Raw genomic sequence first — 21,074 nt, forward strand, 5'->3', positions numbered from 1 at the left:
TCATTCTTGGCATACAGATTGATCTGTACAGATTGGCGCATCAGATTGTCTTCTGGTCCCAAGGGAAAATATTGTCTATCAGGGCAATGTATGTTCGGGGGGTTCAGAATCAGGGAGCATGGAAAATGGAGACTTCATCCAGATGTGGTGAAGTCGATATGAGAGATGTTTGGACCGATGGAAGTGGATCTATTCGCGTCTCGAGAGACATCCCACTGCCCACTTTGGGTCTCCCTCTCAAATCGAGCCCCACTGGGGTTTGGTTGCCATGGCACAGGCCTGGCCGAGGCTTCGCCTGTACACTTTTCCCCTGATCGCTCCCGGGAGTCCTGGAGAGGGTCCGTTAGGAGGGCATCAGTCTACTTCTGGTTACCCCAAGGTGGCCGGCCCGAGTATGGTTTTCAGACATAATTTCACTCCTGATAGCTCCGCCGTGGCAGATTCCTCTGAGGAGGGAACTGTTGACTCAGGCGGAAGGCACAGTTTTCCACCCTCGCCCGGAGCTGTAGAAACTGTGGGTCTGGCCCCTGAGAGGGTTAAGTACTTGAATGCTGGTCTATCAGCCGGGGTGGTTGAAACCATACTTAGCTATAGGGCTCCGTCTATTAGGAAATTGTATGGCCTCAAGTGGAATGTGTTTTCCACTTGGTGTAGAGAACATGAGTTATATCCCGTTAACTGCCCGGTGGCTTCAGTTCTGGAGTTTCTTCAAGATCGTTTCTCTGCGGGTTTCTCCCCTTCCATGCTTAAGGTGTACGTGGCTGCCATTGCGGCTTTCCACACGCCATTGAGTGATGGGCCTCTGGGGAGGCACCAGCTGGTAATTCGTTTTCTCTGTGGTACTTGGAGGATGAGACCGACTAACCAGGTCCAGGGTTCCTGCCTGGGACCTGGCGGTGGTTTTTTGAAGGGTTATCCCTGGCCCCCTTCGAACCCCTTCAGTCGTTCAAATTGTTTTTTCTCTTAGCTATTACCTCTCTTGAGAGGGTGGGAGATCTCCAAGCCCTGGTAGTGACACCAGCTTGCTTGAAGTTTGCCCCTGGCAAAGCTAAGGCCTTTTTGTACCCGAGACCGGGCTATGTGCCTAAGGTGCCTTTTAATATGGTACGGTCTACGGTCCTGCAGGCATTTCATCATCCACCTCCTGTGTTGGCAGAAGGATCTCTGCCTGTCAGAGCTTTGAGTATTTACCTCGAGAGGTCTGAGCATGTGCCTGAGATCAGTTTCACTCTAGGGCAGGCCTGTTTTGGTGCATGGCCTAGTGGGCATTCGTTCCCCAAAGAGTCGTTTTCAACGACGCAGAGCGAGTTCCCTCGAAAGGGAACGTCTCGGGTTATGACTATAACCCTTGTTCCCTGAGAAGGGAACAAGACACTGCGTCGTCCTGGCACGCCCATCGAGGCCTGAGAGCGTCTTGCTTCATCTCGAGGTGTGTGTGTGTGTGTGTGTGTGTGTGTGTCGGCGTCACTTTTATGCATCCGGTTATGCCGTCACATGTTACGTCACGACACAACACCAATCAGGATTAAGGGAGTGTCCCCAAAGAGTCGTTTTCAACAATGCAGTGTCTTTCCCTTCTCAGGGAACAAGGGTTATAGTCATAACCTAAGACGTTTTACAAATACTAGATACACGACTTTCAAATGAAAGAATAGAATCAACTATTCAATAGAATAGAAAAGAGCACATCCAGGTTCCTAACCGATGACAAGGACTTGATAGATCAGCCACCCAGTGTTAGACAGTATTCTAGGTTATTATGTGAGGGCTTTTTTGTCCAATAATTAGAATCTCCGATTTTTTTCAGAATTAAGTAGTAGGAAATTGCTAGTCATCCAGTTTTTTATATCAGCTATGTATTCCGTTAATGTTGAGGATTGGTAAGTTTCATCAGAGCGTGAAAAAATATAGATCTGAGTATCATCAGCACAACAGTGAAAACTAATGCTAAGCTTCCTTATGATATCTCCTTAGGGTAGCATACACAGAGTGAACAGCAACGTTCCTAATACTGAGCCTTGTGGTACACTATACTGAACTTTTGACTGATAAGACATCTGTTCATTTACTGCTACAAACTGATAATGGTCAGATAAGTATGATTTAAACCATGCTAGTGCAATTCCACTAATGCCAACACAATTTTCGAGTCTATTTAAAATAAAGTTGTGGTCGATAGTTTCAAATCCAGCACTAAGATCGAGTAACATTAATAGAGAGATACAACCACGATCGAATGATAAGAGCAAAACTTTTGGAGTCTCGACTTGTAGGCTATATTGCGTGTAGTCTCAGCCTCAGACGTCACGCCCACAGAACGTTGGCTAAACGTCTGATGCATATGGTACACTTAACTGGAAACACTTCAGGAATGTCTAAGTCGTCATCTGATTGGTTGAATTTTATCGGATTTCCGGGGGGCGTCAGTGTCGCGTTTATTTTCGATCCGCTGGGAAACAAAGAGCAGACGTGTAATTGCGGAAGAAAAACTGTTGTGTTTATATGAGTGACAAAGAGCATTTATCAAGATCAGCTAAACATAGTTGTATGTCCCCTTCTATCTATTATGGAAGATCAAGTGAAGTACCTAACTGCGAAGGGGATATCAGCCGCGTTTGTGGGCAAACATGAAACAACAGACGCTGACATAGCAGCTGGCTGATTCATTATTCATATATAGGGCGCACTGGATTACAAGGCGCATAAGATACTGCAGAGTCAAACGTTTGACTGGGTTTGCATTATGTATCCACTAGATGTGCTAAAGGGAATGTAGCGAGTATGCGGCGCCGGAGGTGAGGCGTTTATTTAGTAGGCGTGGGCGCACTGGGGCGGGGACGTAACTTACATTCGCAGCCTGACTCACGTGAGTATTCAATGTGCGGCGGCTCGCTGACAGCAACAGCTGGAGACAACCCGGTTACTGTGAACGGTGAGCGCTTTATGAACATTCTGTGACGCACGAGCAGCGCCGGGGACAGTGTGTCTGTTAAGAGTGAGCACTCGTGAGTGGGCACGTGATTTACACACATAACATGATTTATACGAGGTTGAACTGGCCGTGTGACAAAGCGGGCATAAGATGGGCATGAGTGCGAGTTCGTGAGTGAATTTAATAACGCGGAGCGTTGTTAACCAATTTATCCATATATGAGGCGGAGCGCCTCCGGTGACTGCTGCTGACTGCTGACTGACTTGGTGCACGCCGGTCTGTTGTTGTGGGGACATTTCCATGCCCCGAAACGTGACGCTGAATGAAACGAACTGTAATTGGTTGTTTGACGGGCCTTGGCCAAAGAAAGCTGCTACTGTATGAATTCCAGACCTTCAGCCGTCAGTCTGAAGGTCTGGCTACGCGAGACTATATTGCGTGTGAGGATGATGGAAGTGGAGATTTATAGCCTTTTCGCACAGCACTTGATATAATTAAACTTACCAATTTGATGGGGGATCCAGAAAGGTTTAAACAACAATCACCAGTGACAACAGATACAAGATACAAGACTTTGTTCTGACTTCAGAGTGGCTACAGGAAGAAAGAGACTGCAACCAGACCCATACGAAAACAAGGATGCATATCGGAAGGACATTATATGTAGTCACGCAATGCTGACGTTAACATTAACAATTTGAGAACAAAGTATAATTTGCATGGTTTTGCGTGATATGATAACTTATAAGCGATTGTTAGATTTAATCAGTGCAATTTACTGCAGTGTCAGAACCAGAACAAAAGTGGATGTTTCTTACTAGTTCAGATGACATTTTCCGCTGAAAACTCTTATGTTGTTGGTCATACTTCCAAAAAGAATAATCTGTGATTCTGAATGTCAGTATCCACACCAGCGCGCTGACTGACAGCCTCACACTCTCCTCAAACACTGTGTTCATCCGCACTGTGCCGTGTCGAGGGTAACTACAACTGATACTGATACAACTTGATAATTCCGCGAATAAATGCAATTACAGATTTCGAACAGAGATGGCGTCAAAGAGTAAAAACTGTGGACTGCAGTTTAACCCGACCAGAGCATGTGTCTGTTTAACAACCTATAGAAACTGAAACCAAATGGCTAGCTCAATCATTCTTTTTGCATGCAAAACCAGAGATGTAACATGATCAGATCAAGCCTCCAACATGCTCATGTTGCGTTGTTTTCACCCTCTAATGAGTCTGTACAAATTGCGTAAATTGCGTTTCACAAAACTGTTCACAAAAATGTCTTTGCACACATGTTCTGTAGATCTGCGATTGATAGTTACGCCTTCCAATGGCGCATTGACGTATCACGTTCGGTGCACTATGACAGATCATGCTCATGTTGCGCGGTTTTCACCCTCTAATGAGTCTGTAATATGCGTTTCCAAAAAAAACACACAAAAATGCATTGCACGTCTTTGCACACATGTTCTGTAGATCCATCTGGCTCATTGACGGATCCATGGATGGATCGCGTCCTGTGCACCATAGATATGTATATAAAGGCTAGATGTGTTACGGCGGAGTTTCCATCGTCATCACCGCTGGCCATCTTGTCACAGACAGGCTTTCTGGCGGGCTCTGTGGTATCTGATGTAAGAAATACTCTTATCTCGTCGAAATCTTGACGGATTTACAAACGGTTTGGTTTCTTACAAACGTTATTAACGTGGCTATAATTCTGGATGATTATTTATTTATACACTTATTATTCATAAGTATGCAGTATCATAACTACATCTCTGCCATTTATAACAAACCAGACTGTTTGAAAATCGGTAGAAAATTGAGCAAGTTACGGTGATTTAAAAAGTACATGCACCATTAAAACAATGTTACCAATGAGCAAGCTGCTTGTGATAAGATGGCCGCCAGGTGCTGACGTCGACCTTGGCCAGCTGCGCGGATGACACATCTAGCCTTTATATACATATCTATGCTGTGCACTATGACCCCAGCGTGTGTCGCATATAGTGACGTCAAAAGCTGCGTCTTTTGGCCATGCGTTTGACTCAGAGGTTTGACTCCCACTTAACTACCATCTGCTATATGTTCCTTCTTATCGTTATTGTCTTTTTACCATTGCTTCATTCTATCATTTCTTTCTCTTTTATACACTCACAAATACAAGCACATTCACACACACACACACACACACACACATACACACACGTGTGCGCGCGCATGCGTGCAACGTTATGTCAAAATAAAAGTACACGGACGCACCGAACTCTCCGTCTGCTCATCGCCTTTATTTATTTTATATTTATTTTATTATTAATTGTTCTGACAGGGTCTATTTAATTTATATTCTAACCAATTCAATGTTCAATCAAAATTCAAAAGCGAAATGTTATCTGTTTGACCACTAATGTAATTGAATATTTTACATGGCATTTTGCTCTCTTTTTTTGAATGAGTGTATCTTAAAAACTAATTGATGATCAAATCAATTCTGTATAGTTTTAAATTGTTTCATACATGATTTTTCACATTGACAAGTTTGACGTTGACATTTATCTTTTTTTTTGTATTGAATATGAATGAATTCTTTTTGTTTATTGCACTTTTGAGATATTTATCTAGTTACTATTGATTTATTACAAACATAGCCTTCAAGTTGGGAGAGTAAGGATTATTTTGATGTATGGTATATGAAAATGCTCAAAAGAATGACAGCACAGCATGTAAAAATAGAAAGTTATACTCTGGTGGAGTAAGGTTTAATCTAATATACTGTTCTATGGCAAGTCATAAAGGTTTAATCTAATATATTAATATATTTATTATAGCCTATTAATTGACAAGTCGCATTAAACTTTTCTTTTAAAATAATATAAATATAATACATGAATTCAGAATGATTTTAAACAATGTGTATTTATTTGAGCTTTGTGAACCTATAATTATTAGGCCAATTTCTTTGATTTACGTCATGCATTGATAAAGTCAGATCTTTTCTTTCAGCTGCCTTCTCAAACTTTGGCGGCAGCAGAAATGTTTCATGATAATTTTTAAAATGATCTCTAAATCTTCAGAAGAGAAGTGAATTGCGCCATCTCTCGCGAGAAGTGAATCAAACTGATGCTCTCCAAGTTCTGTGTAATTGGCTGACTATGTCACACTTTTAGGTGCACATGCTTCAGAGTTAATCGCAAACTCTGAATCAAACCTGAGTTGACAGAGAATGTTTATACCGAGCTTTGTGAGATCACTGAACCTAGTTTGGATCTAAACCAGGTTGGATTTGTCAAATCAAAACCTACTGGTCTGTTAGATAAAGAAAACAAACAAAATGTGCAGAGCGGTGGTTCCCCAGGACCGGTGTTCAGAAATACTGCATTAGGGAGTTTAGGTATAATGTTTGTTATTTATTATGTCACATGCATCTGTTTTTACATATAGACTCCCAACCTTGTGGGCAATTCATCATTTATGTAATCACTCGTGTCTGCCTTGTTTCACCTGTCTTGCCATTCCCATTCGGTTAATTCCCCATCCTTTGTCTTTGTGTTTCATTTGTTTTTAGATTCTGTTTGCATGCCTTGCTGCCCTGCAGGACCCATTGTTGGCAGCTCTTTCGGTTTGCCTTTTTCTAGATAATTCTCATTCAAATCTGTGAACTGACCATCTGCTAGTGATTCCTCATTCAAACTTGGCATTACAATCTAGCCAGCATGGAATCAGAGGAGGGCTGTCCACTGAGGCTCAGCGGGGTTATGGGAAATTCTGAGATTTATGCAGCCAGTCTCATCAGTCTCAACTAAGTTGATTCCACTTTGAGTGTTTGCTGGTTTCCATCAATCAACCCTCCAAACTAAGTTCATTAACATCATCATGCTGATTACTGCCGGGAGTGGCCGTGGAGGAAGAATTTTTCCGAATTCTCCAAGGAGATGAATAAGTATTATCATTAGTTTACTGCAGGAAACGTCTCAGGTTAGGTATGTAACCCTGGTTCCCTGAGAGGGAACGAGACGCTGCCAAGAAGCGGACATTTTTTCAGGAATCTCGCGGGTCACGGGATTTGGACGGGAGAGAAAAAAATGTGAGCGGGAGTGGGCGGGACCGGGACTTGTTATAAAACTATGATACCCGCCTTTATACACAAATATACAGTTTCTATAAATACATTTTGAACTAAATTATATTTGCCACATCTCTGTATGCTCTCCTGTTTGCTTTGGTGTGGCTGGTAACGTGAATGACGTGCTCTACACACCCATACCAGTTGGTGGCTGTAATATAGCTGCCAACTCTCATGCAGATTGGCCGTGAGACAGACACATTTGATTGGTTTTGCACGCTCACACGCCACACCCCCGATTTCTCATGCTAAAGTGTCAACCTGGCCGGTCAAATGCCTGGAAGATGAGTTTTTCTATACATCTACCAATATATCTACCTGTTGAGCCACTCGCGATCGAGTAGTTATGCTGCAAATTAGTTAAATTCACCCGGAATCTAGAGCGAGAACACCTAGAATCGAAGCTAGAACGAATTCAAAACACCTAACGCGTGCACGCACACAAGGCAGAGAGTGGGAGTGGGACGGGAGAGTTTCGAAAATCCACTCCCATGTCACCCTCTAGTTTGAACGTGGTGGGAATGCTCTGCGTGATTGCGTTGTGAAGCCTCTGTACAATCAGTCCAATGAGAGAGCAGGATGTCATGTGACGTCATAGACCAGGAAACTATAGCACCCCTTAAAATCAGACTGTGACAGCTTCTGAAAAGGCCTGAAGCAAGTCGATCAGGGCATGCAGGAAGTATGGCAGGCAGAAACGCAGCGTCTCCTTTCAAGGGAACTTCGAGCCGAGTTTGAACGAGGTGGGAACCCCATACCCACTATGCCATGCTGAGAAATACCCGTTCTGTGTGAAGACCAAGCGCACACTAAGAAGCAAGCAACTAGCCCCAGGAGTGGAGGGGTCTAGGTCATAAAATCTGACAAATGTATGCGGTGAGGACAAACCTTCCGCATTACAAACGTCCTGAAGGGAAACACCAAAAATCAAAGCCTTAGAGGCAGCCATACTCCTAGTTGAATGGGCGCGGACATCCATAGGTGAGGAACGTCCGACTGCATTATAATCAATTGAGATAGCCTCAACTATCCACTTGCTCATCACTTGTCTCAATGCTGGACAACCTTTCTTGGTTGAGCCAAAACAGACAAACAATTGCTCTGACTTACACCACAGGGCAGCTCTGTGAGCGTAGGCATCCAATGCCCGAACTGGACATAGCAGATTGAGACTTTCCTGATCTTGGGTATTAAAAGGTGGAGGACAGAAGGCCTGCTGCACAATAGGACCCATCACATTAGTAGGGACCTCAGGAATGTAACCCGGCCTAGGGTATAAAAATGCTTTAACCATACCAGGTGCAAATTCCAGACATGAAGGAGCAACCGACAGAGCTTGCAGATCTCCAATTCTCTTAATGGATGAAATAGCGGGAAGAAATAGAGTCTTTAGAGTGAGAAACTTTTCTAAAACCTCTTCGATAGGCTCAAAGGGAGCCAAAGTCAGACCCTCGAGTACAATGGCCAGGTCCCAAGCAGGTGCTCTGGAGTGCAAAGCAGGCCTCAGCCTCAATGTTCCAAGGAGAAAACGAGTGATTAGGGAATCTCTCCCAAAAGAAGAAGCCCCCACGGGGGATTGAAAGGCAGATATAGCCGCAACATACACCTTCAAGGTGGATGGAGATAATCCAGAAGAGAAACGATCTTAAAGAAAATCGAGAACTGAACCAGCCTGGCAGTTAACAGGATTTAAAGCACGTTCTCCACACCATGTAGAGAATAGTTTCTATTTCAAATAATACAGTTTTCTCGGGGAGGGAGCTCTGGATTGAAGGATGGTCTCCACGACCTCAGTCGAGAGACCGGAACTTACGAGCTGGGCCCCCTCAGAGGCCAAGCCCACAGTTTCCACAACTCCAGGTGAGGGTGGAACATCGTGCCCCCCGCCTGGGAAAGCAGGTCCCTCCTGACCGGAATCTCCATCGGAGAGCCGTCCAAGAAGGACACTAGGTCCACAAACCACACTCTGGTTGGCCAGTGCGGGGCTACTAATAACAGATGAGCCCATTCCTGGTGAACCCTTTCCAGAACTCCCAGGAGCATCGATTTCGGGGGAAAGACATACAGGTGTAGCCTCAGCCACACCTGCACCATAGCGTCCAGTCCGAGAGGAGCTGGCTGCGTGAGGAAGAACCAAAGTGGACAATGGGTTGTATCGTGAGATGCAAAGAGATCGACCTGAGCTCGACCGAAGTTCTCCCATAGGAGCTCCACCACCTCGGGGTGAAGTCTCCACTCCCCGGCCCTCAGCCCCTGTCTTGACAGAATATCTGCTTCCACATTCTAACACCCTGGAATATATACTGTCCTGAGTAACAGCGGTTTCCCTTGGCCCATAGGAGGATCTGTTGAGCCATCTTGCACAATAATCTGGACCTCAGAACCCCCCGATGGTTGATGTAAAACACCACCAATGTGTTGTTCGTGCGGACAAGCACATGATGGCCTCTCAGGTCTGGCAGGAAGTACTTGAGAGCCCGAAATACTGCCATCATCTCGAGTCGGTTTATATGCCAAGACTGTTGATGGTCCTGCCGTAGACCTGTCGCCGAGCGGCCACTCACGACCGCCCCCCAGTCTGTAAGGGAAGCATCCGTCGATAGCGTGATGCGTCGACGGAGGTGTCCTGGGCCCCGGGTGAGGAACCAAGGTTTCTTCCACATGACCTAAGGCACGTAGGCATTGCCACATGACCTTGATCGTGCAAAACGGATTTCCCCTCGGAGAAAACCCCTTGGTTCTAAGCCACCACTGCAGGGGTTTCATGTACAAAAGGCCAAGAGTAATACGTAGGACACAGCTGCCATGAGCCCCAACAGTCTCTGAAACTGTTTCACAGTGAGTGACTGGCCTAGTTTCACATTCTTTACGGCTGTGAGAATCGCAGAAATACGTGCTGGAGACAAGCGTGCTTGCATAGTTGTCGAATCCCACACTACTCCTAGATAAGTGGTCCTCTGTGCTGGGAGGAGCACACTTTTCTTGGCATTTAGCCATAACCCGAACTTTTTCATGTGTGAAAGAACGACATCTCGATGCCGAACCGCCAACTGCTCTGACTGAGCTAGAATCAACCAATCGTCGATATAATTTAATACGCGAATGCCCTGGAATCTGAGAGGAGCCAGTGCTGCATCCATGCATTTCGTAAAAGTGTGGGGTGATAGACCTAGCTCGCAAGCGTCCCTTCAGCCCGAGGCACCGTCACATAACCATAATCAGCAGCACCCAACACATTACTACAGTTAGATGTCTGGGGATTAAACACTAAACAATGAAGCTGGTTTGTTCCACGATATCGACACTTCAGTGTGGAGATCGGGAAAGAACGGTAGTCCTCGACGTGGAGGTGGTGTTCTGGATGATAAAAATCTTTCATCAAGCAAACTTTTCTTAGAAACACTCTCTGATTCATCGGTTGGCCATTCAATATTTAATCTAGCAACAGCGCAAGATAAAACCTCCAAAAGCTCCTCATCACCGGAATTATGAGCTGGCGAAGACTCATAATCCCCCATATCAACGCTGACGACATCCAATTCCTCAGAACTGGATAGTCTCAGCATTCATGCCTCGACCTGGAAAGGAGAAGCCGCAGTGCAGGCTCCTTCCTGGGCATAAACACCGGATCCAGCAGGTAAGGGCTGAGAAAGGCCGGAGGCCGTCTCAAGCCCCGCTACTAGATCCATGTGCAAACCCTAAGATGAAAGCCGCCTCTGTGCCTTGGCAACTGCGGGACCCGCACCTCGGGGAGTGTGAACCGAATCGTCCTCCTCAAAGAACGCCCGGCGGGAACGGAGCGTTCTCATAGATAGCTTCATGCAATGCTCACAGTCAGCTCCCTCGAGAACTGACTGGGAATGTTCCACTCCCAGACAAGCCACACAAAGCTGATGTGTGTCCCCACCCGTAAGAAAACGAGGGCAAGGAACAACACAACGCTTAAACTCTTGATTCGCCATAATAATGATGTGATATAGTGTGCTTGACAAACAACAATAAATAGACAAGGACAGAGTACAAAGATCGCTTGCTGAAGGCAACAAGCTGTCGCGGTCTGATTTCAAGGGTGCTTTGTAGTTTCCTGGTCTATGACGTCACATGACGTCCTGCTCTCTCATTGCACTGATTGTACAAAGGCTTCACGACGCAACCACGCAGAGCATTCCCACCACATTCAAATGCAGCTTGAAGTTCTCTTGAAAGGGAAGCACATCTTTTTTTTCACCTTCATCAGGGGAGTTGAATATTGTCATTGAGTCTAAATGATTGTTTTTGAAAATTAAGGATAAGATACTCATCCGTAACTTTGTTTGTTTATGTTGCAGAAAGCCATAATTGGTTGTTCAGCTGCAAGCTTTGTTAAAGATGCTCAAAGCGTAATTTCGGGAAGAGTGAACCCATCTAATCTTTTAATTAACCGCCAGACCATATAAGCAGCCACTCACCTTGCTCTGACATCAGCTGTTTTGGCATCCCTCACCTCCCCAACTCCAGCAATATATTTAGGCATCTTGCTACCATGCTTATCATCCAAGCATTAAGTAATCTCACTGAGGGGTATATCTAAGTTCAAGTTGAAGCTGCTTCCTAGACCCCATTCACTCTGGACAGCAAGCCAAAATATGCTTAACCTTATTAGCTTAAAGATTATGGGCAAAGGAACTTGTGAACTCTGGGGTTATTGATAACTTTTCTCAACAACACTGGCAGACAAATAGGGGCGCTATCTCGCTAGAGTGTGGAACTGAGAAAAATTAAGTTGTCCCGCCAAATTAATTATAAGTAGGACACTGAAAAACTGGCAATGAGATGTTAAAGTAATGAAATTTATCGACATATCAAAATTTTGAGTTCAAACTTGACTTTTGACCACTATTTTAAAGTTACTGTACTCTGCCTTTGTATTGTCAGCAAAAAGTGAGAGGTCATGCCAAGGCAAAAGGCAGTAACTTCCACATTATCAATATTTGGTTGCAGATCACCCTTCACAAAATCAGTATAGTAACACCTGTATAAAATCTACTGATCATGGTATTTATTGTGTATGATTTACAATTACCTATAGCCTTTTGTGCAATAAGTACCAAAGTATGTATTGTGCTTTGGTTACATTCTGGTGGCCCTATTACTATAGACATGACAAAATACCCCATAGCTATATTTATAGGCCCAGGCCAAGCCCCCATTGGATCTGACATCACCAAGGGCCTCTCTGCAGGAAACGCTCAGTTGCCGCAGGACCGCCAATAGGCACTCGAGCCGCCTTGCCTATGTCTGCATGTTGCCGCAACAAGTTTTACATTAATTCAAAATAAAGGATAATTTGTTGCCTTCAATATCTTGTGGAAAAGAGGTTTTCCCCTAGTGTAAGATATTATGCAGTACTCATTCCCTCTTCTAGAGAGAACCAAGGTTACATTAGTAATAGAGTACTTTAGGTGGTAGAATGATATGTTATATGTTGGAATGAAACCTTTCCCTTCCTCTGTGAATTTGTGCTGACCCAGGCTATGCCATACTACTCCTGTGTCATCACTTGTCCAGTTCCTCATTTGTTTGATGAATGTTCCCAGACAAGTAAATATTACAAATCAAAACGGTATTTAGTATAAGCTCACTTATTTCTTCTGATTAGGTCAGTAATTTTATGCTGTACTAATTCCCAGGGGTTTGGATAGTTGCGTTGGGTTGTGATCTTTACCAAAGGGATGTTGGTTTAATTATGTATAGCTGAAATTAACAGATGTTTAATTTTTTCTCATTGGGCTTAAAGCAGAGTTCCCCAAACTCAGTCCTGGAGGGCCGCTGTCCTGCAGAGTTTAACTCCAACCCTGATCAAACACACCTATCTATGAGTTTACAGATTCTGAAGACTATGATTAGCTTGCTCAGGTGTGTTTGATCAGGGTTGGAGCTAAACTCTCTAGGGACAGTGGCCCTCCAAGACCGAGATTGGGGAACCCTGGCTTAAAGGGATAGTTCACCCAAAAATGAAAAAATGTTCACCCTCAAATAATTGAAAACTTATATGAGTTTCTATCTTCTTTGGAACACAAAAGAAGACATTTTGACAGAGGTTGGTTACCTAAATATTTTGGTGACCACCGACTTCCATTGTATGGAAGAAAAAAAAAGTGACGTTTCTCAAAATATCTTCTTGTGTTCCACAGAATAAAGAAACTTATACAGTGTGCAACAACATCAGTATGAGTAAATAATGGCAAATTGGGTTAACTATCTCTTTAAAGTATATTTAATTATTATTTTTTTTAGGTCTTCATTGATCTGTATATAATTAATTCTCTCTCTCTCTCGTATGTTTTAGATTGAGATCCGGGATACCAGGGACCCTCGATTCGGTGTCCAGCGGTTTCCGTAATGAGACAGCATCCTCCCTACGTTATCTACTCCTCCATCCCTCTCTCCTTGTCCTCAGGCCTGTGTCTCTAAACTCAGTCAGGATGCTGCTAGTGCAGCTCTTTGTAATATAGAAAAAGACTGGAATAAACTTCAAAAAGAGAACATATTGAACATACACCAGTTTAAAAATCATGTGAAATTAAAACCAATAAAAAGAAGAAAAGATCAGCTTTACATAAACCAACAACTCTGGGAAAGTAAAAAGTTACACAAATTACTACTGTTATTTAATAATGCTTTGATGACAATTATGATGATAGTCATGATTATGCTTGCAACAGCGATATTATGTTCAGACTTTCATATTTTATCTAAAATGGGGAACATATTTATAGCTTTAAGAAAATATAAGGGAATCAATGCATATGTACAAGAGTTTGGGTGCTACTTTGGACACGCAGATGAAAAGGAAAAACATCAAGCCAAAAATTTAAATAAACAAAAAAAATAAAGAAAAAAAATAAAAAACATTATAAAAACATTTTGTACAGCACCAGATGTAATTTTGAAGACCATCTTTTTCTGACAAATTTTGAATTGCCCTCTTTGTACATGTGGTCAGCAATCAGAGTTAATTGATGAATTAAATAGTTCAATTGTAAATTCTATATTTATATGGATACAGGGTACAGCCATTAAGCATTTATTCACCCACATCATATTCCTTCTACTAACTGGAATGGATTTAACAGATTTATTATTTTATCTCTCATTTCACCTGAAGGTACCAATGATCATTCTATGACTGTGCTGCAGAAAACACTGAACAACAGCTGAATACACCGCTATCCCACATACATCTAATTTGGCATGCAAATTCCTTTTTACATTTCTTTATCAATTAACTGTTATGAGATTTATGATTAGTGATTTGCACATGAACATTCTTTGGACTCAGCTACATTAATTTCATAATATGTTTTCTTCAGCTTTTTGTGTTCATTGGACAAATAATTTTTTCCCCATCAATCATTTGTCTTGAGGAAAAGCCCTGCATGCTGCATTTTACTCAGGCCCTTATCTGCCATATACCACACTATAGAGCATAGTGGTACAGCACAAAGTTAACCATAACACATCTAGCTGACCCCTGGTAAAAAAATATAACATATAAAATAGCTTGAATTTCATGTTGGCATATTCTAGTTTTAGCTGATAAAGTGATGGTCTAGCTGGTGGACCAGCATAGTGATGCTGATCTCAAACAAAACAGCATGGTCCACCAACACTCCGGCTTCACCTGGTGACCAGCAATGCTGTATTTTTCAGCAGGGACTCCTGAGACTTGGTATAGTGTCATGATAAATGGCATGATCTCTGTTTCCAAGATGTGTTGCACAATTATTCACACAATTTCTTAGCATAAAGTCCCATTACATTAAATGGACTGTTGTCCCTTAATTCTTCACATATGCAAAATGCAACAACTGATTCTCGTAGTAGAAATCAACGAATAAGAAAAATCTGAATATTTTGTTATAAATTCCTTAAATATTTGAATCATGATGAACCATTCAAACAAAATAGGAATTTGTGTGCCTAAGGTTGTACTTGTGTTTGTGTTTTTTATCAACACCTCCCTCCACTTTGTGTTAAACTTTATCTTGTTATGGCAAAATTTCTGCTGTGGCAGTGGCTGGAGCAAACAAAGACCATCAAGGTGAACTGGAGAAGAAAGCTTACACTAATTAGGATCATCTCAAGAGGAAAGCCCTGTTGGGGGTATGTCTGGCCCCTAGTCTGCAGCCCCTTTCTGCCGGATTTTGGAGATGACATGAAATGGACATACTCCATGGTGCTTAAATCCTCCTAACCCTTATGAAAAGACTGCTTTGCTGCTCCCCATCTACCTCAGTCTTGAACCCCTCCTACTCTATTTTCTTGATATGCTCCACTGGGAAACCAGAGATGAATGCTGAGATCAGATGGAGAGTGAGGCTATGAGGAGCCAGAAGATTAGACTGCACTGGACTTGGCTTTCTATTCTGTAATCCTAAAACACATTTTCTCCATAAATTCCCATACATTTCTACACTACTATTCAAAAGTTTGGAAATGCTAAGATATTTTTTTTCAAGAACCTGAGTCATTGATTCACCTAGGATGTATTTAATTGATCAGAAATGAATATATAGGCATTTACAATGTTACAAATGCTGTATTATATACAGTTGTAAATGCTTCACTATTTAAACTCTGTTCAAACGCTACGTTAGCATTCAGTTTATTAAAATATTCAATTGAAGTTTCCTTTCGTTGTCACTCTGAGTTCCGTCAGATGACGACGAATGGGGTTTCGCTTAGAAAGCCTATCGACTTTGAGTATTACAAAGCGAGCCAATGGCAAAGAAATGCCATGGGTCTGCGGATTTTGCATAGCGTATCTCCGCCTTACCTTGTGGATATAAAAAGGAGGACGCCGTAACATGCAGGTATGTTTTCACTTCAGAGCCAAGAGTTTTCTTCACTCCTGCAGCCTATTCTCGGACTATTTTTGAGAATCTTCTAGACGAGCAGCTTCCAGCCGGTGTTGGTGTGATGGCGAGTTACAGCGTGTGTGTTTCTCCCTGGGCGCTTCAGCACTGCTGCAAGCTTTTCTCCCACAAAAAGACTTTTCTCTCTTTCTAAAGACGATCTGCCCTTGTATTTCTGAGTGCGGTATTCTGATAGATTCAGCTGATGGGTGCGAGCGCTGTTTTGACGTGTTTGGGCTCCGTTTGCACTCAGACAGCGCTTGTGGGTGTGTCATGTTCTCCCAGCGGGAACGTGACCATCGCAATGTAATGGTTGAGACTCGATGAGCTCAATAGAGTAAGAGTCCTCTCATCCACACCCCGATCTATTTTTCTCCACGTGAGATAATACTTCGGCTGCTGGCCAGGGTGACCTAAGACGGCAGGTCTGGAACTAAACTGACGAAAATTCCTTGGTTCACACCCCGTCTTTCACATTGCAACACGCGTGGTCCCAAGTGAGTTCGCAGGCCCGCCTGCGGGCCCGTGGTCTCATTCAGTCCCCTGGCTGATGAAATCATGTATATCGCCGCATCACAAGGTGAGCTGAAGTCCTCTAGTGATGATGGCTCGTCAGTGCTGCTGTCCAGTTTGAAGTTTGATCCAGAGTTCATAGCTATGCTTTTCTGGGTTGTCGCGAGTATCGGGCTTGTGTGGAACCATCTGCCATGTCCCGAGCACTTAAGGCTGGTGATTGGTTTTTGGGGGTGGCGAACCCAAATCCTTTGTAGCAAATGCAACATTTAATAATATACATCAAATGTATTTAAGGGCCAATTTAGCTCAAAGGGAAATGATTCATTGATTTGCAATGAATCTAGGGAAACGAGCAAATGACTCGTTTGGAGTTCATTTGAACGGGCAGTAATTTGCAAGGATATAAATACCCAATCTACAGTGAAACACTATGTCTTAGCAAGGTAACTTTAGATCGAACAGTACAAGACATTAAATCTGCAAACACGACACAAGGCAATTATCTTTTCAAATATATGGAAGACTTTATTAGCTATTCTAAACACAAAACTAAGGTCTAAACATAATCACACACACACACACACACATTCATACAAGGCGCAGAGGAAAAGAGAGCGAGAAAGAGTGAGAGAGAAAGTTTCAACTTTCTATATGCACGTAAGACATGACCTGAAAGGACCACCAAGCATTAATTTAAACCTTCATTTCCTAGAGAGGTTATTCAATTAACATTAAAGCACCAGTTCAGTTAGAGTATGAAGGGTTACTTGCAAGTTCATGCGTGGCTTTGGGAGTTCCCTTTGTCTGTTTCAAAGAAGGGGTTTCCCTGCCGGGTCCGTTGCGTGGCTGTCTTCTCGTGTGCCTGGAGTAGGGAAGTCTTGAGCTGCCGGTCACGTGTGGTCGGCAGACGAATGAAAGTCTCGGATTCGAAGCGCGTTGCAGGAGAGCCGTTTGAACGAACTTTGCAGCAAACTTAACTTTGAAACGAGACTTTTACGAAAAAGAAAATAAAAGGAAAGAAATGAAAGTAAGGCAAGTTTAGATGGCTTGAATGAGCTGTTTTAACCCCGATCTGGATGGGTAATTTTGTTTGCTGGTCGAATTTGGTCTAGTCGATGTAGAAGCGTGCGAACACGCTCTTTGTTTCAGAGAGAAGCGCGAACAGGAACACTCTCTTGCTGTTTTAGAGAGAGGCACGAACTTAACAGTTACAAACTGAACGAACGAGAAACGAACGAAAACTCAACTTGAGGTCTTGTTCCTTTGTTCGGATCTTTAAGTTAAAACTCAGTCCAACCTCCCAGAAACTTCTGGCCAATGGGACCCTGGCTTAATTTCGGAGGTGGATCTATCTTCTGCTGATCATAAATTAGGCATGATCTGTGATCTTCTCGCTTTACAAGAGACCACATTTTAAATATTATAAATTTAAAGGAATACAAAACATTTTACACAGATTTCAATCAAGACATCTTTTGAATCAAGAGAATACGATTCTTTTGATTGGAAACGATGCATTTACACTCTAGAGTTATAAACAATCACAATAGTTAATAGTTAACAACGATTACATGAATATGTGATGTACGCAGAATACATCAACATATGAATTGTAGGACCAGAAGGGTCCCACTTTATATTAAGTGGTTTTAAGTACTATGTATTTACATTGAAATTAACAATTGGATACAATGGACTTATTGTGTACTTACATGTTTTAACATTGTACTTAAATTTTAAAAATACCTGCATGTAATTACAGCTGTAATTAATTTATGTAATTACATTTGTAATTACACTGTTGACCCTACCCTTGCACCTTAAACTACCCTTAAACCGACCCATACCACCACACCTGTCCCTAACCTTACCCGTATCACACCTCAATAGCAGCAAAAGTGTTTTACAATACAACAGGTACACAATAACACGTTGTACTTATTTTTCGATGTAAGTACATAGTACTTAAAGCCACTTAATATAAAGTGGGACCTTATCTTAGTAAAACATTAACGCATTGACAGTTCTTCCTGTTTAGTGCCCATATTTTGGGCCTGCGGCCATAAAGGAAAACGGATCTGGGGGTTTCCTTGTCCCAAACCAGACACTCTGGAGCCATCCCGTGACTCTGGAATGTGGTGTTAGCTCACATGGGTTCCGTTGTGTTTGGTTCAACTCCCCCATCAACTCCCCCATATCCACGGTTCTCGGCCGCCCAGAAGTGGACTGTCGCTATTTGGTCTGACCCCGCGGCCATCTGCTGCCAACCAGCCACCGGCTCAGATGCCTCAGTCCACTTGCCGATCCGCTATGCAAAATCCGCAGACCCATGGCATTTCTTTGCCTTTGGCTCATTTTGTAATACTCGAAGTCGATAGGCTTTCTGAGCGAAAGAATCCGACGGAATGTCTCTGTTCCCTACTCAGGGAACGAGGGTTACAGATGTTTTATCTCGTTTTCTATAACACTAGGTGTTTCTTGTGAACCTCGGCTCAACACTTCATCCATTCACTCCTCTCTTTGTGCTGGTTAGATTCAGTTTTCATTTTTCTTTCAAGACAGCAATACAAATAATAGCCTTCATCTTTCCAAAGAACAGACTGATTTTGTTGACTGATACAAACTCTACTGTAGGCCATCAAATGGACTGCTGTTTCCACACATCATTAAGCTGCACAATTATTTTCAACTGTGCAAATACTAAAACAAATAACTCTGTGAGTGCCAAACAGACACATTCAAAGCAATTCTTAAATATTAGTATAACACAAGGTTTTCTTAACGGACCGGAGCAATGGCTTTGCAATGCTCTGATCAAAGATAAAAAAATCATTTTAAAAATAGAAGAGTGATTTCAAACCATGTTAATAATTTACATATCACTGGTTTGTTGTATTTTGTTTTGATTAATTAAATGCTACATTGGTGAAGAGACGGATGAATTTCTTCTTTAAAAAACATAAAAATGTCTTGGTTTTGCCAAACTTGGTAACGTATTTCTGTATTCATCATTCACCGTAGGTCATACATACAAAGAAATTCAGAGCCCAGCAAACAATACATATTCAATAGTAATTTCATCCTGGGTGCACTGTGCTGGTCAATCTTTTTTGACAGGAAAGACACAAAGCAGAGACCCCAATGACAACTAGTTATTTCTGAAAATGTACACCTCAGGGGCAGTGTATATCTGCAGTATTCAATATAATTTCTTCTCTAAGCCATTTATATTTTGTGTTTGTCTCACAGAACATTAACATGACCATTGCCCAGATGTTTTTTACAAATTGACTGATTTATGTAACATTTTTGTCTACATACACAGGAAACTTTTAAGAGAAAAGTACCAGTATCCTGATCATAGTGTAAAACTAATTTGATATTTATGTGTTTTCTTTTTCAGTAAATCTCATGTGAAACAACATTGTCATTCGACATCTAGTTATTAATATTTCAATTTAAAAAAAACAGTCTTTGATAGGCCCATGTTACTGAAGATTTAGTAGTGTTTGTTTCATTTATTTTGTATTTTTACTTTCTTTCCTGTCTTGCAACACTTTTTCTTAATCTACCATTTTAAAAAAGAAAAGAAAGTAACAAAAGAAAGAAATAAATGTGCCAAAATGACAAAACAAGACTATGGACTGTGGAAAGATATGAAAAGGTTAATTTCTGAAGTTTACATTGTCTTTTCCTGTGCTTCACGTGTTTAATGCCTCTCTTTTGGAGATTATGCTTTTTGCTCTAGTTGTAAATGTTTTTTTTTCCCCTCTGATCTTTCTGGAATGCTGTAATCTCTAAATTAAACAAAAATGTATAAAAAAAAATGTCTGCAAGTCATAGGGGAGTGCAACATAAACTGACATCGTCACCATCACTGAAACATTGTTGGTGTTGTTGTTTAAAATATATAAAAAAAAAAAAAAAACATTGAATACCATGTCATGGGATTATTTGGGGGGAAGATACAAATTTACTCAGGTATACAAAAAAGGGGGGTTTGGTGCCAAGCAAAACAGATGGAAAAACATCAGACTCTGAAAGGATTCCTAATCAGTGCTTCTGATCCACATCCTGAATGATTTGTCCAAGTTTGTTGTTTATCTTTTTGCATTTTAAAAATATTATGCTTAGCCTAATCTCTAATTCATGGCTGTGCAACATACAATTTACAACCTACGTACAACCTCATACAAATCATGCAGGTAAAATGGCCATATCTTAAAATCCACGCACAAAACACAATAACATCCCATTTAACTCCCTGTAAAGTAGAAAAAAAAGGGTCCACACGACTGACTTGTTTATTTTGATTAAGTATGAATTTGAGCGAGTGTGTATCATGCTATATTTAACTCTGTCTGCACAATAAAAAAATATGCTGGAAGCCTGTTGCAAATTACATAACAATTATGAACAAATGTTGTCTGTGTTCCCAGTCAGGCAACCTTTGGCAGAAAGCCACCTCCTCTATTTCTCATTAACAGCACTACAGGAATGAAGGACTAGATCAAACGAGTGAGGGATGATGAAAAGGAAAGGCTGGGCACTGGCCAGCACAGACAGGATGGGCTATGGCCAGAGGAGGTGCCAA

At 42.1% G+C, this 21,074-nt stretch overlaps 1 protein-coding gene across 4 annotated transcripts in view; it reads left to right on the forward strand.

Moving 5' to 3' along the window:
• lhfpl4a (LHFPL tetraspan subfamily member 4a) overlaps positions 1-19,410 on the forward strand; it is a 70,676-nt gene extending 51,266 nt beyond the window's left edge. For 2 of the 4 annotated variants that reach the window (XM_089133966.1, XM_039655666.2), the window contains one exon: positions 13,396-19,410. In XM_089133966.1, coding sequence (XP_088990092.1) covers positions 13,396-13,561 — 166 coding nt within the window. In that variant the 3' untranslated portion in view covers positions 13,562-19,410. Of the gene's footprint in view, positions 1-6,509; positions 6,564-13,395 lie in introns of all 4 variants that reach the window. The other 2 variants (XM_089133965.1, XM_039655668.2) reach the window with 2 other exon arrangements.
• Positions 19,411-21,074: the final 1,664 nt, after the last annotated feature.

Source organism: Pimephales promelas, chromosome 8, assembly GCF_988280905.1.
Source record: "Pimephales promelas chromosome 8, fPimPro1.hap1.1, whole genome shotgun sequence".
Lineage (NCBI taxonomy): Eukaryota > Metazoa > Chordata > Actinopteri > Cypriniformes > Leuciscidae > Pimephales > Pimephales promelas.